Genomic DNA, 17,821 nt, shown 5'->3' with positions numbered 1-17,821 from the left:
GGGCCAGCGGTAAAGATCGGGCAGCTCAGGTCACCCAACCTCATCCCTGGAAGTTAAGCCTCAGAAATTCCCAGAGGGCAATCTACCTGCCCTTCATAACACTGTTTTGCCAGGCTGGAAGTTCCTGCAAGCATCTAACTCTATCCCATCTGCTGTGGTTTATCCGCGTTCAGGGAGAGCTGCTGGTGAACAGAGCTGCTGCTGGACCAAGCATTCCAGTTCTCGATGAGGCTGTGCCCAGAGAGGCTGGGCCTCGCTGCATGGCCCCAGTGCCACCCACACAATCCATGCTGAAGCAGCAAGTGTACAAACACCCATCCCTGAGCCAAAGGCCCGGCCTAAGAGCTGTAACCTTCCCCGCCCCAGCATCCACTGGGCAGGGGGGCTGTCACAAAGAATTCCAAGGGTCCTTCTCTTCACCTGTGGATCTCAGGCTTCTCCTTCTGGGTCAGCATCACCTTCTGGAGGTCAAGTGAGATTTGTATAGGCCCGGAAAAAGAGGCCATGCCCTTGGATGAAGTTTAATCCCACCTCTGGGAATCTAGACCTGAGGTCAGCACACTTATCTCTATAGAAGTCCAGACAGTAAATATTCTAGGTTTGCAGGCTACCAGATCTGTGTTGCGACAGCTCGACACTGCCAAGGCAGCACGCGACCACCGTAGCCTGCACATAAATGGATGGGCGAGATCTCCTGTCAACAAAACTTATTTATCAAAACAGGTGGTGGGCTAGATTTGGCCTGTGGGCCATAGTCTGTCCAGTCCTAATCCAGACCTTATAAGGCGGAAAATCCTAAATACAAAACAGCCTCATTTGCATGAAGCAGTTCAATGCAAAGTAGGTTCACTGGTGACCCCACTGTGCAATAGGAAGGGGCCTGTACATGACAGCAGGGGATGCCCAGGAACAGCTGCTCTGTCGGGCTCCCTTCTGAGACCTTATGGCCTGAGCTCCCCTAACTCACAACAACCCTACGGAGAGTTATTGTATATGTGGGGAAACTGAGGCACAGAGCAGTGAAGGAGGTTGGCCAGGCCCACATGCCTGTAGGTGGCCGAGCTAGAAAACAGAAGCCCGGTAATCAGGCCAGAGACCTGCTCCTAACCTACAGGCCAGGGAAAGCTGAGCCTCACAATGGCTTTGGTTCCACAGCAATAAATCTCAACGATGACAAGCAGGTATGACACGGAAAAGACAGGGCTACATGAAACAAACAGGATGCAAACATGCCCTGGACAAGCTGCAGAAGAACCTCAGAAGCACGAAAACTGAAGCAAGCCAGCCCAGAACGCTCATAGCAGCTGTGCTTGGGTGACGGGCAGTTTTACTTCTCTAATTTCTCAATTTTCCATAATATTGCTTTTAAAAGATATTTCTTTAAGCATTAAAGCAGAAAAAGGCTCTGTGGGCTTTAGATTCTTTCCATGAGCTGTGTGCAAATACTGTCAAGCCAGCCTCCTCTCTCCAGAGCACGGGGACGGGCCTGCTGAGACAGCCCAGAGCGCATAGCTCTTCCAGAAGATGGGCTGGACCTAACCCCAGCCTTCCCAACGAAACAGCAAGCGTTTCAACTGCAGAGGGGGCCCGGAGCAGCCTGGAAAGCATCTGCAGTCAGAGGCCTCCAGCACCTCGCCAGCAGCCCCTTCCTCCATCCTGTTTATTCTGCAGTGAGGGGTCCTAATCAGGGAAAGTAAACTTCCTCCCTTCCTGCAGGCCCAGCTCCCTATCTCCCCTTCCTCTGAAAACTGCTCTCTACTCATGGAAGCAGCAGCAGCAATCAAGAAAAGCCAGGCTGAAAGGGGCCAGTCAACAGGCCTCACCCAACGAGGCTGCCGAGCTCCAGCCAAAGTAGCAGCTCTCCGCGCCTCACCTGTGCCCGGCTGCCTTCCAGCTCCCTCTGGCTTCCCAGGACTACTTCCTTCAGGTCGTGCAACTCTGCACAGGCGGCAATGGCTCTGTCCACCTGGTGTCAGGGACCGGGGCAGGGGAGAGAGGACAGAGGCAGGGAAGGAGCAGGGCCAAGGAAAGATGGCAGGAGGCAGAAGAGAAGGACAAAGAGAAAAACTGGTTAGGAAGGGAGGGCTGGGGAGGAGAGCTCCTCAGCAAGGGCAGCGAGTGCTCCCCACTGCCCCCACCCCCAGCTCTTCACCCAGTCCCCATGCTCACCTCTTCCACCATCCTCCTCCCCTCGGGCACCATGTGGAGAAAGCTCTGGACCACCTCGAGCTGCTCCATGGACAATGGCTTGGTCTTCATAGGGGCAGCCCTGACAGGCAGGGACAACAGCATAATCAGCACTCCCGAAGGCTGCCGTCAACACCCTCCCATTCACCTGGACTGCACTGGACTACAAGCTCAAGTTTCCCTTCCAAATCAGGTAGGGGAAACAACAGGCCTTTGCCCTGCTGGGGAAACCGAGGCCAGAAAGGTCAAGTGAATTTCTCCAGGTCACCCAGGGAAGTCTGTGCAAACCAGGAAAGGAGCTGCCGATGCCCAATATCCAACTGGAGCTCTGGGTTTCTGATGTGTCCCCAGCCTCCTGGGGTAGCCCGCCCCCTCCTCCCCTGATCCCCGAGGCCCCTTGGGGCACTGGCTCTAATGCCACTCACTCTGGCCGCAAGGCGGTCCCACCACGGTGAAACAGGAGGAGTGTGCCCAGAACCATGCCCAGGCTGGCCCTGCCCACACCCGTCTGGCAGCTGAAGAGGAGAGCAGGGGGAGGCCCGTGGGCATCTTGGAGCAGCAGCAGGCTGGGGGTCTCCTGGGAAAGGACCGTGAAGAGCAGGGAATGGTGTGACCGGAGAGCCCTCAGTTGAGGACCAAATTAGGATGCGGGTGGAGGGGCATCATGGCATTGATGCCTCCCCCTGGTCTGTGGCAAGATGGAGACAGACCAGCAGCCTCTGGAGCAATCCCACAGCTCGGTCTGCTCCACCGGCCCCAGGAGCACAGGCCCTGCCCCCTTCCCACACTCCAGGGGGCTCAGCGAGGCCCTGGAGGTGAGAACTACTCAGAGGGGACACAGGGCCACAGCTACACTGCTATGCAGTTTACACTGCAGACTCAATACGGCGACCTCCCGGGGGAGTACAGACCGCAACACGGGTTCTCAGGAAATATCAGCTGGAGACCCACGGGTAAGAAATTTTAGTTCTAATAAAGAAATGAGGAACCTGAGACCTAGAAAAGTTAGGAGATTCACCCAGGATCACACAACGAAGTGAGGAGCCGAGCCACAGCCAGAGAGCCCAGTCCTCCAGACGCCCCGTGCTGGGCTCTGCCATTAGACAGTATACAAGTACACACCCACACAGACACACACAACCCCCTCTGCCTTCCTCCAGGAGACACACCACCCAAGCATCTCCAAGGAGACACGGCCTTGACATAGACCCACTCTCCAAGCACCTGCGCATCCCACCAAGCTCCCACCACTCCTCCAGTCCCCACTCACCCGGAGGACACTGACAAAGGCATCGAACTGGGTTTCCAGGGGGGCCCCTTGCTCTGGCAGGGGCAGACGGTGGTACCTGCCGGGTGACAGGGAACAGCCCATCAGGTAAGCCACACACCCCATACCCCAGACATCCACCATTCCCGGGGGAGACACAGGCATGGGGGACTCAGCCCAACCTGCAGATGGTGAGACTGAGCCCGCACCAGGAGAGCAGGCCCAGCGAGCACCCACGGCCAGCACGCTGGGGCCTCTGCGCAGGCCTGGCCCCCGGTACCTGTAGGAGGGCTGCAGGAAGAGGGGCCTCTTAAACACCTCCTCAGTCACGTGCACATCGTCCTCGCCCCGGATGGCCACGGCGTGGGGCTCCCCCCGCAGGTCCTCAGTGTTGTGGTACACGTAGTACTTGTTCTCGCTCAGCTGGGCAAAGTCGTGGATCTAGATGGAGGCCAGGGGCCAGAGGGCCATGATGGACCTTGCTGGCTGAGCTCTGGAGGCACCTAAGCCACACGGAGGCCATGGACAGGCTGCTTGCCCTCCAGGGAGAACTACAGCCAGAGGTGCTTTCTGTGCCCTGGCAGTGCTGGAGGGCCCGGGGTGACCGCTGGCCCAAGGGCAGCCACCTGTGCCTCAGCTGCTGCGTCCCACACCGCGGCCAGGCTGGGAAGGCTCTGCCCGGTGGGCAGCAGGAATTGGCCAAACCACCAGACTGAAGGACAGGAGGAAGCTGGTCAGCTGGGAGCTGGAGGGGACGAGGCCTGAGAAGGAGACGGGGAGACGACCACAGCCAGTGCGACCTCTGCTCCTGCCTGGGGGTGTCTCAGAGGAGGGGGAACACAATGACCCCTACACACTGTTTACACAGCTCTGTGGTGTGTGAACAGCCCCAGAGACCTGGACAAGTCCCCATGCTGTGAAGGAGGAGGTCAGAGGAACCTCAGAAACAGAGGCCCAGGGAGAGAAGTGGCCCAGCCCAGGCCTCACAGCTCACGAAGGCTGAACCTGGTCTTGGGACTTTCAGCTAAGTACTCTCTGCCCTCCACCAGACCCTTTTCTAAATAAGAATGCTGAGTTTGGAGGAGAAAAGCAGGGTGGGGAAAGACCAGAGGCAAACAGAGCTGAGAAGAGAAGTCCTCACCCTGGTGCCCCGTGAGCTGGCCTTGCAGCAGCCACTGGCCCAAGTGGGACAGCTTAGTGGGCAAGCATGAGCCGGTGAGAGCAGAGCGGGCTGGGGCTCAGCTCAGGTGCCTGAGGCTACCAGAAGGGCAGCCTCCCACCCACACAGGTGGCCCTCACCTCCTTCCGGATGGCCAGCTCCAAGCGCTCCGCCTGGACCCCGGGTCCAAGGCCCTGGAGGTTCTCATGAAGATTCTGCTTGTCTCGAGGCGTGTAGGGTATAAAGTCCTCAGCAGCTCGCAGAAACAGCACAGGTTCCTCCCGCACACAGAAGATGACACATTCCTGTCGGGCATCCAAGGAGGAAGGAGCCATCACCACTATCTGGCGTGGACACCCGCTCCACCGCCCTTTCCCCGGACCCCCTCGAGGGCCCATCACCCCACTCTGCCCCTGCAACCTGAATCTTACCCCAGACACAAAGCTCAGGCCAAATGCCACCAGCTCCTGACCCTCCTTCCTCTCTACATCTTTCTCCCTTTGTGGACTACAGGGTCCTTGCAGGTAGAATCATGTCCTGGTCATTTTCATGTCCCCACAAAGCCTAGCATAGATCCCTGAGTACATCAAGGGCTGATAAACATCAGCTTAAGACATGAATGCCCACCGCCACCATGCAATCACTCACTGAGCACCATACAGACAGAGGGAGCTGGTAGGCAGGCTCCGCCCTAGAGAACTTGCTGGGATGATGGAATGGGATCCATGCTCAGCTAACACCCCCTCTTCACTCTGGTTCACTAAAGCCTCTCCATCTTCACCCAGGTTAAATCAGACTGCCCGCTACGAGCCTGCAATAACAGTGGACCCTCCACCTCTGTCCTGGAGACACTCAAAACCCCGTCTCCACAGCAGGCGGAGAGAGGAGTCATGTCAAGCAGACACATGGAGTCCAGAGGTCTGGGTTTGGGTCTTGGGACACCACTCAGGGGCCTCTTATCCTGTCCGGGCCTCAGTTTTCTCCTCTGTAAAATGGGACAATAGCTGCCCCACCCATGTAGGATCAACATGAGGATGTAAGTCTTAGCTGTAATCATCATCCTATGGGTGTATAGAGGGGCTGCTAACCTCGGGGCTCCCATGTCCATACAGGACAATGCAACAAACATTTGCCCAGAATTTCCCAGTCATGCTGAGCACAATGACCATCGACTTTCAGGGCCAGGCCCTGGTCACCAGTCACCACCTCCCCCATAATATGCCCAGGCCCTTCCAGAGCCTCTGCAGTTGCCCCTCCCATTTCCCCAGATTTGGGGGACTGGCCCCTGCCTGGGAAATGGCCATGCTTACCCGGTGTCCATCCTTCTGGAGTTTCTGGAGGACCTGCCTAAACCCCGAGAGGCTGGGCTGTCCCATGCCGAACACAGCGAGCCCGCCCTGCACCTGCCGGAAGTTGGGGGCCCCACAGCTCTGCAGGGTGCCCAGCGTGTCCATCTTCTCAGTAACATCCCGCACCAGGAAGTAGCGGCCCTGGCAGGGGAGAGCCACAGGGGTCACTCAGATGACGCAGGGACATCTTCTACAGACAAGGCTCTATCCCAGGCCCCAGAGGATGGGGCGCAGGGAGACGGGGTGGGGAACATGATCCTCAGGTTGTCTACAGACTCGTGGGAAAAGCAGAGAGAATACTTGTGATGCCAGGAGGGGTGTCATATAGTGTGGGAAGAGAGAAGACAACTCTTCCTGAAGGAGAATCAAAGAAGGCTTCAGGCTGGAAGTGGCACCTGAGCCAGGACTTGAGGAAGCAGAGCAGGGAGAAGCATTACAGGGACCGGGAATGGAGACCAAAGCCACCTGCAGGGCGCACCTACAGCCCCCAGGGCAGAAAACAAACATCTCTCACCCAGAGGCGAAGCCCATGGAGAAGGGGTTCAACAGGGAATTACAGCTGGGACACCAGCAACCAACTAGGAGAAAAGTGTGAGCCACTTCCCAGGGGCCTGCAGTTATGCGTATGGGCAGGTCTCTCCCTTCCCCAGCTGGGGATGCAGACCAGAGAAAAGAGGGGTCAGGTGAGAGCAGGAGGAACTAGGAGATTTATTCCCGGGCAAAAAGAAACCATGAAGTCATCTCATCCACCCGTTCACCCACCTCCCCATCGACCACTACCTCCCACCCAGACCCTCTTTCAACAAATACAGTTTAATCATCATGACTACCATTAATTCATTCACTGACTGTTTTTGAACACCTACATGATTACCCAAGCACTGTTCTAGGAGCTGGGACTATAGCAGTCACCAAGACACATGAAAACTCATCTGCCCTTGGAGACTTTACTTTCCAGGGGATATTTTAAGGTTAAAAAAAAAGATAGATCTAGATAGATATACATCTATGTCTACATCTCTATCTATGCACTAAAGAAGTCCTAAAACTTCAAAAGACAATGGGATGACGATTCCTAGCCTGAGAAGAGCAGTCTGGGGCCCCAAGCCCTTCAGGTTCCCATGTGCGTCTTCCTTGGTGCTCAGAGCCAGGCAGGGGCCACATGGGGACAGAAGAGCAGGGTCCCCACAGGGCAGCAAGAACAGGCCCTAGGGTATCAGAGAGGGAGAGCAAGTGGGATCAGGGTCCCAGAGGATGGGGTGAGGCAGAGAAGGAGGCCACAGGGGAAGCAGGGGGAGATTAGGGAGGGAGCCTGCGAGGAAGGAGGGCTGGAGCGGTGGGAGGCAGGAAGGGAGAGAGAGGCAGGCCTGACCTCACCTGCACCAGGTAGTGCTCGGGGGTGGCATCAGAGAGCCGGCCCAGGGTGTAATGGGCTTTCAGCAGCTCATCGTGGATCTGGAACTCCTCCTTGCAGTTGTACCTGCCAGGGGCAGGATGCAGCTGGCCTCAGGCAAGCACAGTGGCCAGGATACACTCCACCCTCACCCGGCCCACAGCAGGGCCACCCCATCCCACACATGCATTTATGACAGACGCTGCCTGCTGTCCCCCAGTATCCACACTCCCCTTCTTCCTCAGCAACAGTTCCCTGAATTTGTGACGGGGCCATCCAGCTGAAGACTCTAAGTCCCAGCCTCCCTTGCACCTAGTGTGATCATGTGATTCAGTTCTGCCCAATGGGATGTGAGGAGAAGTATGCAACTTCTGGGCCATTCCCTTAAAGGAAAGAAGACGTATTCCTTCCTTCTCTCTGGCAAGCACCCAAAAGTGACGGCAGGAGGTAGATGCTGATGATGGCAGGGCAACAAAAGGAGGAGCCTGGCCGATTATGGAGCAGTCATTCCAGCCTGGAATACCTCCTGGACTTTTGTGTAGAGAGAAGCTGCCGTCTTGTTTAAGGCCTCCTTAAACAAGGCTTACGTTGGCCCCAGATGGTCCCTCCATCAGATGTGTCTAAGAACCCCCACACTGACAATCCCACAGCACAGTGTAGTGGTTCAGGACACAGGCCTTGGGGCCAGGGTATGACTTGGACTCCACGGCTTTGAAGTTACATGGTCTGTAGTGTCTCCAGTCACTCCCACCTCCTAAGGGCTGCTGTGAGAAGACAAAGCACTCATGAAGTAAGTGCACAGTGCCTCAGGGACTCTAATCATCTAGTAATCTAATTACTAGTAAAGTTCTACCTCCACCCAGGGCCGTTTCAAACAAAACACACAGATTTCTGAAGACGCTCAACCTGAGGGACGGCTGTGCATTACAGACCCAAAACGCGTCTGTGCTGATTATAGCAAAGAATCTGACACAGCCTCCCAGGGCTCATGATCTGGGGTCTGACATCTCTTTACCAAAGGATAAGGGTGATGGAATGAGTAGGGTGGGGAGCACTAGACAGGAGTCGTGAGACCTGGGGTCCCTCAGCCAGCTCTGTCTCCCTCTCACACATGACCCGTGAAGGGCAAATCCTGCCTTCCCAGAACTCAGTTTCTATATCTAGGTCAGGTTTCATATCTGATCTAAAAAAGCTATTGATTAGATCAGGAGTCAGAAAACCTTTTCTATTAAGGACCAGATAGCAAACACTCCAGGCTTTGTGGGCCCCGCAGTCTGCCACAACTACTCAACTCTACCACTGCAGCCTTAAGCATCCTTTGGTGATATGCAAATGAGGGGCGTGGCTGTGTCACAACAAAGACTTATTTACCAAAACACGTGGTGACCTGATTTGGCCTGAAGGATACAGTTTGCCAGCCCGTTTTGGATGATCTTCTAAGGTCCCTCCTACCACAAACAAGCTGCAACGCAAGGAGCGCTAGGTCACAGTCGGCTCTAGGAGGCATGCAGGATGCCACTGAGGTGGGTTTTTACAGCAAGCCAGAGAATGTTCTGAGCCGTGCCATGCTTAAATTTTTTGAACCTCATCCCCACAGATCCTGATAAGGAAACTAAGCCCTTATGAGAGGGAAAAGGATTTGCCCAAGGTCACAGAGCAGGGGACAGGCAGAGCTGGGCCCAGGATTCCCAACACTGTGCTCAAGATCCAAAGCAAGTTCTGTCGTGCGCTAGTCAAAAAACTACATATCAGGTCCCTTTCATTTAACATCTCCTTCCTCCCCTTATGAGCAAAGTAATGTATTATGATTCCAGTTTTCCTGTCAGGCCCCAAAGCCAGCAGGCCGGATTTATCACTCCTTCAGTTTCCTTACACAGAGGCCCCATCTGCTAGGCCTCCGCCAAACGTCACTCCAGGAAACACATCCAGTTCTTAGCTAATCATGTCTACCTTCCTCCATCCTGAGGGGTCCCAAGGCAGGGAGCTCAGTGGGTGGATGCGAGGAAAAACAAGGCTTCCCAATCACCAGGAGACGGAGCCAATGTCCCTCTGGCTCCCTGGCCTCAAGCTCTCGGCACCCGCTCCTCCCCTGGGCCCACAGGACACATGCAGGGTATCCAGGTCTCTCAAAGGATGGGGCCAGAACAAACCCTCAGTAATCTCCAGAAAAGTCCCTGAAGGGCCCAATTAGGAAAGTTGACCAACAGCTTCCAGCTTTTTCAGCCCAAGGCCCTTTAACAGCCTGGTGTCAACCTCAGTTTTGAACCATAATTACAGATTGTGGGGGGGGAAAAATCTAAATTTTATGTATCTAAGTACATAAACTTCCTTTTAAAAAGTTCAGCAAAAAATTACTCTCAAAAGAGTGTCCCAACCTCCCCCCGGCCAGCCGCTCCTCCCATTCCTACACTCCTTGACAACCGCGACATGAAACGTAATATGAGCTAAGAGAACCCCAAAAGACAGCAGCTCTGCCACCCACTTGCTGTGTGACTCCAGACACACTGCTTAACCTCTCTTGGCCTCAGTGTCTTCCTCAATGGAAGCAGATTGGAGACGTTAAGTGCTGTATGCCACCACCCCTCCAGGCAGCTCCCCCCAGCCATGTCTTCTGGGGACAGGGTCATACTTGTCCTGCCACTCACGTGATCACGACGGGGGCCACCTTGTTGGGGATGATGGACTTGGCCTTACTGTTGTGCAAGCCCGTGGTCTGGAAGGAGTGGACGCTGAGTGAGTGCCGACCATCCATCGAGCCACCGTCCTGGAGGCCCTCAAAGGGGGCGCTTGCCGAGACCGTCTGCTGGGCCGTGCTGGCTGTTGTACCCATAGTCTGCTGGCAGCCTCAGGACCCAAGACCTGTGGGGTAAGAGGAGATGCGATCAAGGAGGGGGTGGGAAAAGTCACAGCAGGAAGGGACCCAGCCCACCCCTCACCTCTGCCCTGTGAACAAAGTTCTGAGGCCCAGAGAGCGCCTACTCTGCCTGCAGCTGTCGCTCAGCAAAGCACGTCAACAAGCCTACCGCTATGCCTGGCCCTCTGCCACTGCTCTGGGGAGAGTTATGGACATGGGCAGATAAGAAGATACAGCCCTGATCCCTTACAGTTTACCCCTCCCTAGCGAACATACGACAGTCAGAAAAGAGCCAGCCATCCCCACCAGGTCAGGACCCAAGGCTCCAAGTACCTAGGTCAGGCCACATGGAGATCAGGCCTTCCAGACCCGGAGAAAGGGAAGGCTGTCACCAGAGGGAGAACCAGAGGCAGAGGGAAGTCTGGAGATGGCTTTGAAGGGTTTGGATGGGAACAGAACATAGCTGTGAATGTCACAAAAGAGGCCAGGGAAGTCCAGACTGGGGGCGTTCTCAGCAGATCAAGGCCCCTGAACTCTACATCAACAACATCTACATCACCAATAACATCTCAACAGCCAAAGCTTTTGCCCGACATCCGGCACGCCAGGCATCCTTGTGGTCTCACAATTCCCACTGCAGGGCTCTCTCCTAGGGAAGTAGTGAAGGATGTGTGCAAAGAGTGGGCTACAAGGGTGTTTTGTTGATCACAATGCTATTTATAGTAACAAAACACTGGAAACAGCCTGCAACAGGGGATTTGTTGAATAAATTATGGGGCATCTCTAAGGTGGAATGTTAAACAGCCTTAAAAATATATTGACTGATGTGGAAAGATAGCTAGGCAACCAGAAGGGAAGAGGAACAGGCTGCAAAGCAAGCACAGGATATAATCCATTTTAATACGTGAGCACAAATCAGGAGAAAAGTCTGGGAGGGCACACACCAAGACGCTAACCTGCCATCAGCTGGTGATGAGATTACAGACAGTTTTTACTTTCTCCTTTTTCCTTATGTGCATTTTCTGAACACTGGGTAGTAAAACCTACTTAAAACAAAAGAATGGCTGGAGAAGCAGGCCAGGAGAGCCACTAACAGCTGGCAGAGGGTGTGGGGAAGACTGGCTCAGGGGTCTGAGAACCCTGCGACGGGTTCAGGAACCTGAGAAGGGGCTGGGAATTCCACACACTCAAGAAGAGGGTGACAGACACGGGAGACAGAGGCTCACAGAACTTTCTCAGAGCCCAGTGGCAGCTGCTCCCCACGGCACTGATGGCCCAGGATCAGGAAGGGGAGAGAGTTCCCTGCCCGCTGGTTCCCACTCCCACCTGCACCCTGAGAGCATCAGTCGCTCAGTTGGGTCCAACTCTTTGCAACCCCATGGACTATAGCCTGCCAGGCTCCTCTGTCCATGGGATTCTCCAGGCAAGAATACTGGAGTGGGTAGCCATTCCCTTCTCTAGGGGATCTTCCCAACCTAGAGACTGAGCCTGGGTCTTCTGCATTGACAGGCAAATTCTTTACCATCTGAGCCACTAGGGAAGCCCTCCATTCTGAAAGCACAGGGACGATACAGTCTTTAGAACCTGATGACTCCCCTCTGCTCCCCTGCCCAAGCTGCCCTAATCTGGGCATGAGCTGCTCCCCACCATCCACACACTCCCAGCCCTGCCCTCTCATAAGCAGCAGCAGCATCTCAGGAAGTGGATGGTGGGGCCAGGAGTCAGCACGAAGCCTGGGAAGCAGGTCACTCTGAAGGCTGAGCTCACCACGCCCTCCCTCCCCCAGGGGTCAGAGTTCCCAGGCAATGCTCCCCCAGCATTCCAGGGCGATGCCCTCAAGCTCCCCTTCCCAGAGTCACCCAGACAGAATGACTGTTCATTCCGTCCCCCCCAGCACCCCAAACCACTGCCTCTCCTTTCCCAGTCTGGGAAGGGTCCCCTCTCTCTCCAGCTCAGCCTTGTCATCCTTGACAACTCCCAGCAGGCATGTGACAGCTCTGCTAACACGTACACCTTGTGTTTATAAGAGCCTCGTCACAGCTCTCCACACCCGGGCCAATCTCTCTCTTTTTTCTCTCTTTTCTTCTTTTTCTTGGTAGAAGGTGGAAGGACTAAGCCTTTATTTCCAAACAGAAACTCAGGCACTCAGAGAAGGTGAGGGGCTCCACAGTGGATCTCCTGCTGACTGTCAGCAGAGCCAGAACCTTCTCTCCATGGCTCCCCAACGTTCCCCAGACCTCTCTCAGCAGCCTGGGCCAAGGAGGCATTGGGCAGGGTGGGTGGGGGTGAAGGCAGGAACAGCCGCCTCCAAGAATGGGCTCGGCGGCTGTCCCAAAGGAGGGAGTGACGGACGGGACATGAGAAAGACCTGCAGGAGGCAACAGCTGGCTTCAGCTGCCAGGCCAAAGCCGAGCCCTGCTCCCACGGGGTGAGGCCGGGCCTGACACCTCCACCTCGCCGCCCCCACAGCTCCAGCTCTAGTGTCTCAAAGGCTTCAGAGGCGATGACAGGCCCCAGCCGGTCCCTGAGAGGACAGCCCAGAGACAGTACAGATGCGCACAGCTGTAGGCTGCAGGAGTGGGGGAAGGACCGCCGCCTCTGAAAGTTGACCTGTCTCCGCAATGTCGACAGCAGGGGGAAACCCCAGGCTTCCCAGGTTTCTCACTCTGCAACTCTCCCCCAAAATCTCTTTCACCTCGGGCTACAGTGAGCCTCGCCAGTACAGGGCCCTTCATCCTGCAGGCCCCATGCTCTGGGGCCGTCAGCAACTTACTTTTCCCCTCTGGGCCTCAGTTTCCCCGTCATAAAGTGACAGTGAGGGTGAGATAGTCTGCAGGCCACTCCCACATGGGCTTGGCTCTTACGATTGGCAGTCCCGGCGGTGACACCACTGCTATCCACGGCCAGGGCCAGGGGCCAGCAAGGGCAGAGTGGGGCAGGTCCCTACTGCTCAACCCTCTGCTAGAAGGAGAATCAGGGGTAGACTAGGATGAGACTGGACAGTAAGATAGGAGGGTCTATGAGCCCGGATGGTTTGCAAACATTTATGCCTTGTTTTCCTAACTTCTGACTAAAAGCAAGCATTTCCTTCAGTCACGAGTGAAGGCTGCCCCTGTCATGTCTCGGAGCCCAGGACACGGTCACCATTGAACTCAGAGACATTTTCACATCACACAGTGGCTCTGCAGGTATCTGGAAACGTGGCTTGCACTCATCACTCCCTTCATATCACCACATAATGATCAGACCCAGGACCACTCTGGTCTCAGTTTCTCCATCTCTAATTCAAACCACCACCTCCCCTCTATCCTTTGTCCTAGACATGATACAGAAACCATGATCTCCAGCTTGTCAAACCCTGTGAGCTCAGAAAAGATGAATGGTGGCTATTCCAAAGCAGAGTCTGGCCCTCGCAACTGAAGCAGAAAGCTGGACATCTGCTCCTGAGGCAGCCATCACCCTGCCCCATTCCTTTCTTTGCCTTTCCTGCCCAAAAGGGAAGAGGTCATAAGAAAAGAAGGGGGACCCAAGGCTCCTAGCCCCTATCCCAAGTCCCCTGGTTGGGCGTGCTGACTCTAGCCTGAGGCAAAGCAGAGCCTTTGTTGTGAGCACAGGGAGACTGTACTGAGCAGACACTATACTGCTGGCCAAGTCAGGGGTTGTTGATAAGTATGTGATTCCCAAGCCTACCTGGGGTGAACAGAAAGGGGAGGGCTTAACAGGTACCCGAGATAGCCAGTGATCTTGAGTACTCACCCAGGGGCATGCCAGGAAGACCAACGGGTGGACCTCTGACGGCAAAGCATCTAATATATCTCATTTATTCCCAACCCGATACAAAGAGCCGACTCATTGGAAAAGACCCTGATGCTGGGAAGGATTGAAAGCAGGAAAAGAAGGGGATGACAGAGAATGAGATGGTTGGATGCTTGAGCAAAGTCCAGGAGACAGTGAAGGACAGGGAAGCCTGACATGCTGCAGTCCATGGAGTCACAAAGAGTCAGACATGACTTAGCGACTGAACAACAGCAGCAACAAAAAAGAGGTGCCAACTCTTACAACTCAATATTAAGTTAACAAAATATCCAATTTAAAATGGCAAAGGATTTGAAGGTACATACGGATGCCAAATAAGCATATATAAGTTGTTCAGCATCTTACATCATTAGCAAAATGCACTAGAATGACGAACATGAAAAGACCAACAATACCAAGTATTGATAAAGCTGTGGAAGAACCGGAGACATGGTGCTTAGGTGTAACGTCGCAGACGTTTGGAAGACAGCTTTGGAGTTTCTTACAAATTTAAACAAACATTTACCATGCAACTCAGCACTTTCTACTCTCAGGTAGCTAAGTACCCAAGAGAAGTGAAACCATGTCAGCATGATTCATTATAGCCCCAACAGAAATCAACCCACAAGTCCATCAACTGGTGAACAGATGAAAAAAACGTGCACTTTTATAGAATGAAATTGCTGTTCAGTCGCTAAGTTGTGTGTGACACTTTTGCAACCCCATAGAGTAGCCCACCAGGCTCCTCTGTCCACAGGATTTCCCAGTCAAGAATACTGGAGTGGGGTGCCATTTCCTTCTCCAGGATATCTTCTCAACCTATGGACTGAACCCACGTCTCCTGCACTGGCGGGCAGATTCTTTACCACTGAGCCACCAGGAAAGCCCACAATGGAATACGATGCAGCAATTTTTAAAAAGGAAAAAGTAACTGATACACACATGACATGGGATGAACCTTGAAAACATCATACTAAGAGAAACACACCAAGCCTCAGAGACTTCAAACTATACAGTTTGACATTTGTATGACATCAAGCAAAGGTAAAACTCTAGGGGCAGAAAGCAGACGGATAGTTGTCAGGGACAGGGGAGTCCAATACGCAGGGGCTTGAGGGCACCTTTGGGAGAGGGAATTACTCCATGTATTGAATGTGGTGGTTACATAACTACATACATTAGCCAGTGCTGAACTGTACACTTAACATGGGTGAATCCTGTTGTATGAAGTTTACCTAAATAAATCTGTTAGAAACAAAGAGGAGCTTGCTCCTTCCCATCACCTCTTCCTCCTTAACTCCAGAACTCACCCACTGTGAAACCTCAGAGCTACCTCTCTGGACCTTAGTCGCCATGTCTGTGAAATGGGGCTGCCGTGACGGGTAAACAACAGAGCTGATCCCTGAACTACACGAGGGTTAGCAACGTTGACCCTCCGTGCCATCCACGGTGTGCACCGGCAGTTCCGAGTATAGGATCCAACCAACCACAGGCCACGCAGCAGGGATCTATGACAAAAACTCACACATACGTGAACCTCGCAGTTCAAACCTGTGGGGTCAAGGCTCCACCGTGTAATTAGACAAGCCTGCAGAACAGGGCCTGGTCGGTGAGTGCTCCATAAAAATCAGCTGCTAGCATGCATGTCAGACTAACACGCATCAATCAGACTCTGGAGCTGCGCTGTGCAATACAGTAGCTGCCAACTGGGATGCACGGCAAGTGCAAAATAAACACTGGGTTCAAAGACTTAGCACCAAAAACGTGAAACATCTCAAACAAGTTAGTATCGTTGATGATATGGTTAGTTCAGTTGATTATATGTCAAAATTACAGTATTTTGATATTGGGGTTAAATAACATATGTTACTACAATTAAGTTCATCTATTTAGTTTTACTTTTTTATGTGGCTATTTAAAATGACATGTGGGATTTCCCTGGTAGTCCAATGGTTATAACTTCGTGCTTTCACTGCAGGGGCCATGGGTTTAATCCCTGGTCAGGGAACTAAGACCCCCATATGCTGCATGGCACAGCCAAAAACTTAATCAATTAAAAAAAATGACACATATGATGAAACTATCACAGCATTATAAACCATTAATTGAAAAAACATGTGGCTCACTTTATACAGGTATCCCCCATCTTTTTGAAAGTTCGCTTTATGCCACTTTGCTCTTCCAAAAGACCTACGTTAATAACTGTTTTCACTAACCAAAGGAAATCCAGAGGATTTTGCTTTTACCAAAAAAAAAAAAAGTGGAAGATAAAAATAGCATTGAGCATTTGTCTTGCAGGAGACACGACAGAGGCAGTGCACCCCATGCAGGAAGAGTGGCCCTGCCAAAATCCTTCCCAGAACCACTCTCTGCATCTCAGCATCAGCATCTGTGCTTTAAATCCATTCATTTTGTGCATTCATCAGCAAGAGGTGTCCTAAGGTAATTCTGTCTCCGCTTAACGCCATTTCAGCTAAAAAAACTTTCATAGAACATTCTACTTTTGGATAGCAGGGAAATCCATATTCCTGTTGGACAGTGCTGCTGAGTCTCAAGTCCTCCATGGTCCCTGAAGGTCCCCCTCGGTCAGCTCAGATTCCTCAGAGCTGAGCCCAGTGACTGCGGCAGGTATGAATTTATAACCTTCTGTGTGGGGCATGAGAAAAACCCAGGAAGGCAGTGCTAGCATATCCATTCAACAGACAGAAAAGTGAGAACTCCCCAGTATCCTCACACCTAGTTGGAGAAACAGTGATTTCAACTCAGTGTGATGGCTCAGACGGTAAAGAATCCACTTGCAAGGTGGGAGACCTGGGTTTGATCCCTGGGTCGGGAAGATCCCCTGGAGGAGGGCACAGCAGCCCACTCCAGTATTCTTGCCTGGAGAATTCCATGGACAGAGCAGCCTTGTGGGCTACGGTCCTTGGGGTCGCAAAGAGTCGGACACAGCTGAGCGACTAAGCACAGACACAGACAGATAACTTGGTGTGAAAGGTGGACTCTGGGGCCGAAATTCCCATCCCTACTGCGTACTAGTCATGTGGCACATGGCTTAACTTCTCTGAGCCTCAGTTTCCCCAACTATAAACTCTATAACCCCAATTACAACTCTGCCTCCCTAACTGGATCATCTGGGGATGAAGTAAGTGAATGTGTTTAAGGTGACACCTACCCAGCTCAACACACAGCAAGGGCACAGCTCACTAGCTGCCCTTCACATCACCCCAGATCCCAGGCTCCCTGTACTCTCTCCCTACCTTCTCCATATCCCCTCCCTGTAACCACAGACTGGTACCAGATCTAACCCTCCCAGGCCAGGACCAGGGCCACATCTAGACACTGCCTATCAAAGGAAAGTCTGGAGGAATAAGTGGGCTCAGTAGTCCCCTGGCTGTCATCCTGGGCAAACAACAGGGCCCAGCGGGGCTGGGCCACAGCAGCTGCCCTGCTGTAGAAACACACAATGGTAAGTCTCCTCGTTTCACTGCTTTGTTAAGCCACCTAGGAAAGCTTCAATCTGCTTCTGGTCTTGGTAAGAAACCAAGAGAGGGGATTCCCTGGAGGCTTAGTGGTAAAGAATCTGCCGGCCAACACAGGAGACATGGGTTTGATCCCTGGTCCAGGAGTAGTCCACAAGCTGTGGGGCAGCTAAGCCTGCGCACCACACCTGCTGCTGCTGCTGCTGCTGCTCAGTCACTTCGGTCGTGTTCAACTCAAGCCATTATTCTAGAGCCCAGGAGCCGCGCCTACTGAAGCCCACACGCCCTGGTGCCTGTGCTCTGCAATCAGAGAAGCCACTGCAATGAGAAGCCTGCAC

The 17,821-nt window shown here is 53.4% G+C and overlaps 1 protein-coding gene across 10 annotated transcripts in view; it reads right to left on the bottom strand.

Annotated features, from left to right (window-relative positions):
* PALD1 (phosphatase domain containing paladin 1) overlaps positions 1-17,821 on the bottom strand; it is an 84,114-nt gene that overhangs the window by 31,047 nt on the left and 35,246 nt on the right. For 9 of the 10 annotated variants that reach the window (XM_024986679.2, XM_024986676.2, XM_024986681.2 and 6 more), the window contains 9 exons: positions 10,001-10,214; positions 7,340-7,442; positions 5,924-6,103; positions 4,754-4,918; positions 3,735-3,895; positions 3,458-3,533; positions 2,613-2,764; positions 2,170-2,269; positions 1,874-1,966 (listed from right to left, as the gene is read on the bottom strand). In XM_024986679.2, the coding sequence (XP_024842447.1) occupies positions 1,874-1,966; positions 2,170-2,269; positions 2,613-2,764; positions 3,458-3,533; positions 3,735-3,895; positions 4,754-4,918; positions 5,924-6,103; positions 7,340-7,442; positions 10,001-10,185 (1,215 nt within the window). In that variant the 5' untranslated portion in view covers positions 10,186-10,214. 10 annotated transcript variants of the gene reach the window in all.

This window comes from Bos taurus, chromosome 28 (genome assembly GCF_002263795.3).
Source record: "Bos taurus isolate L1 Dominette 01449 registration number 42190680 breed Hereford chromosome 28, ARS-UCD2.0, whole genome shotgun sequence".
NCBI classification, from domain to species: domain Eukaryota; kingdom Metazoa; phylum Chordata; class Mammalia; order Artiodactyla; family Bovidae; genus Bos; species Bos taurus.
The sequence above is the reverse complement of the archived record's forward strand: the minus strand, read 5'-3'. Positions and strand labels throughout refer to the sequence as shown.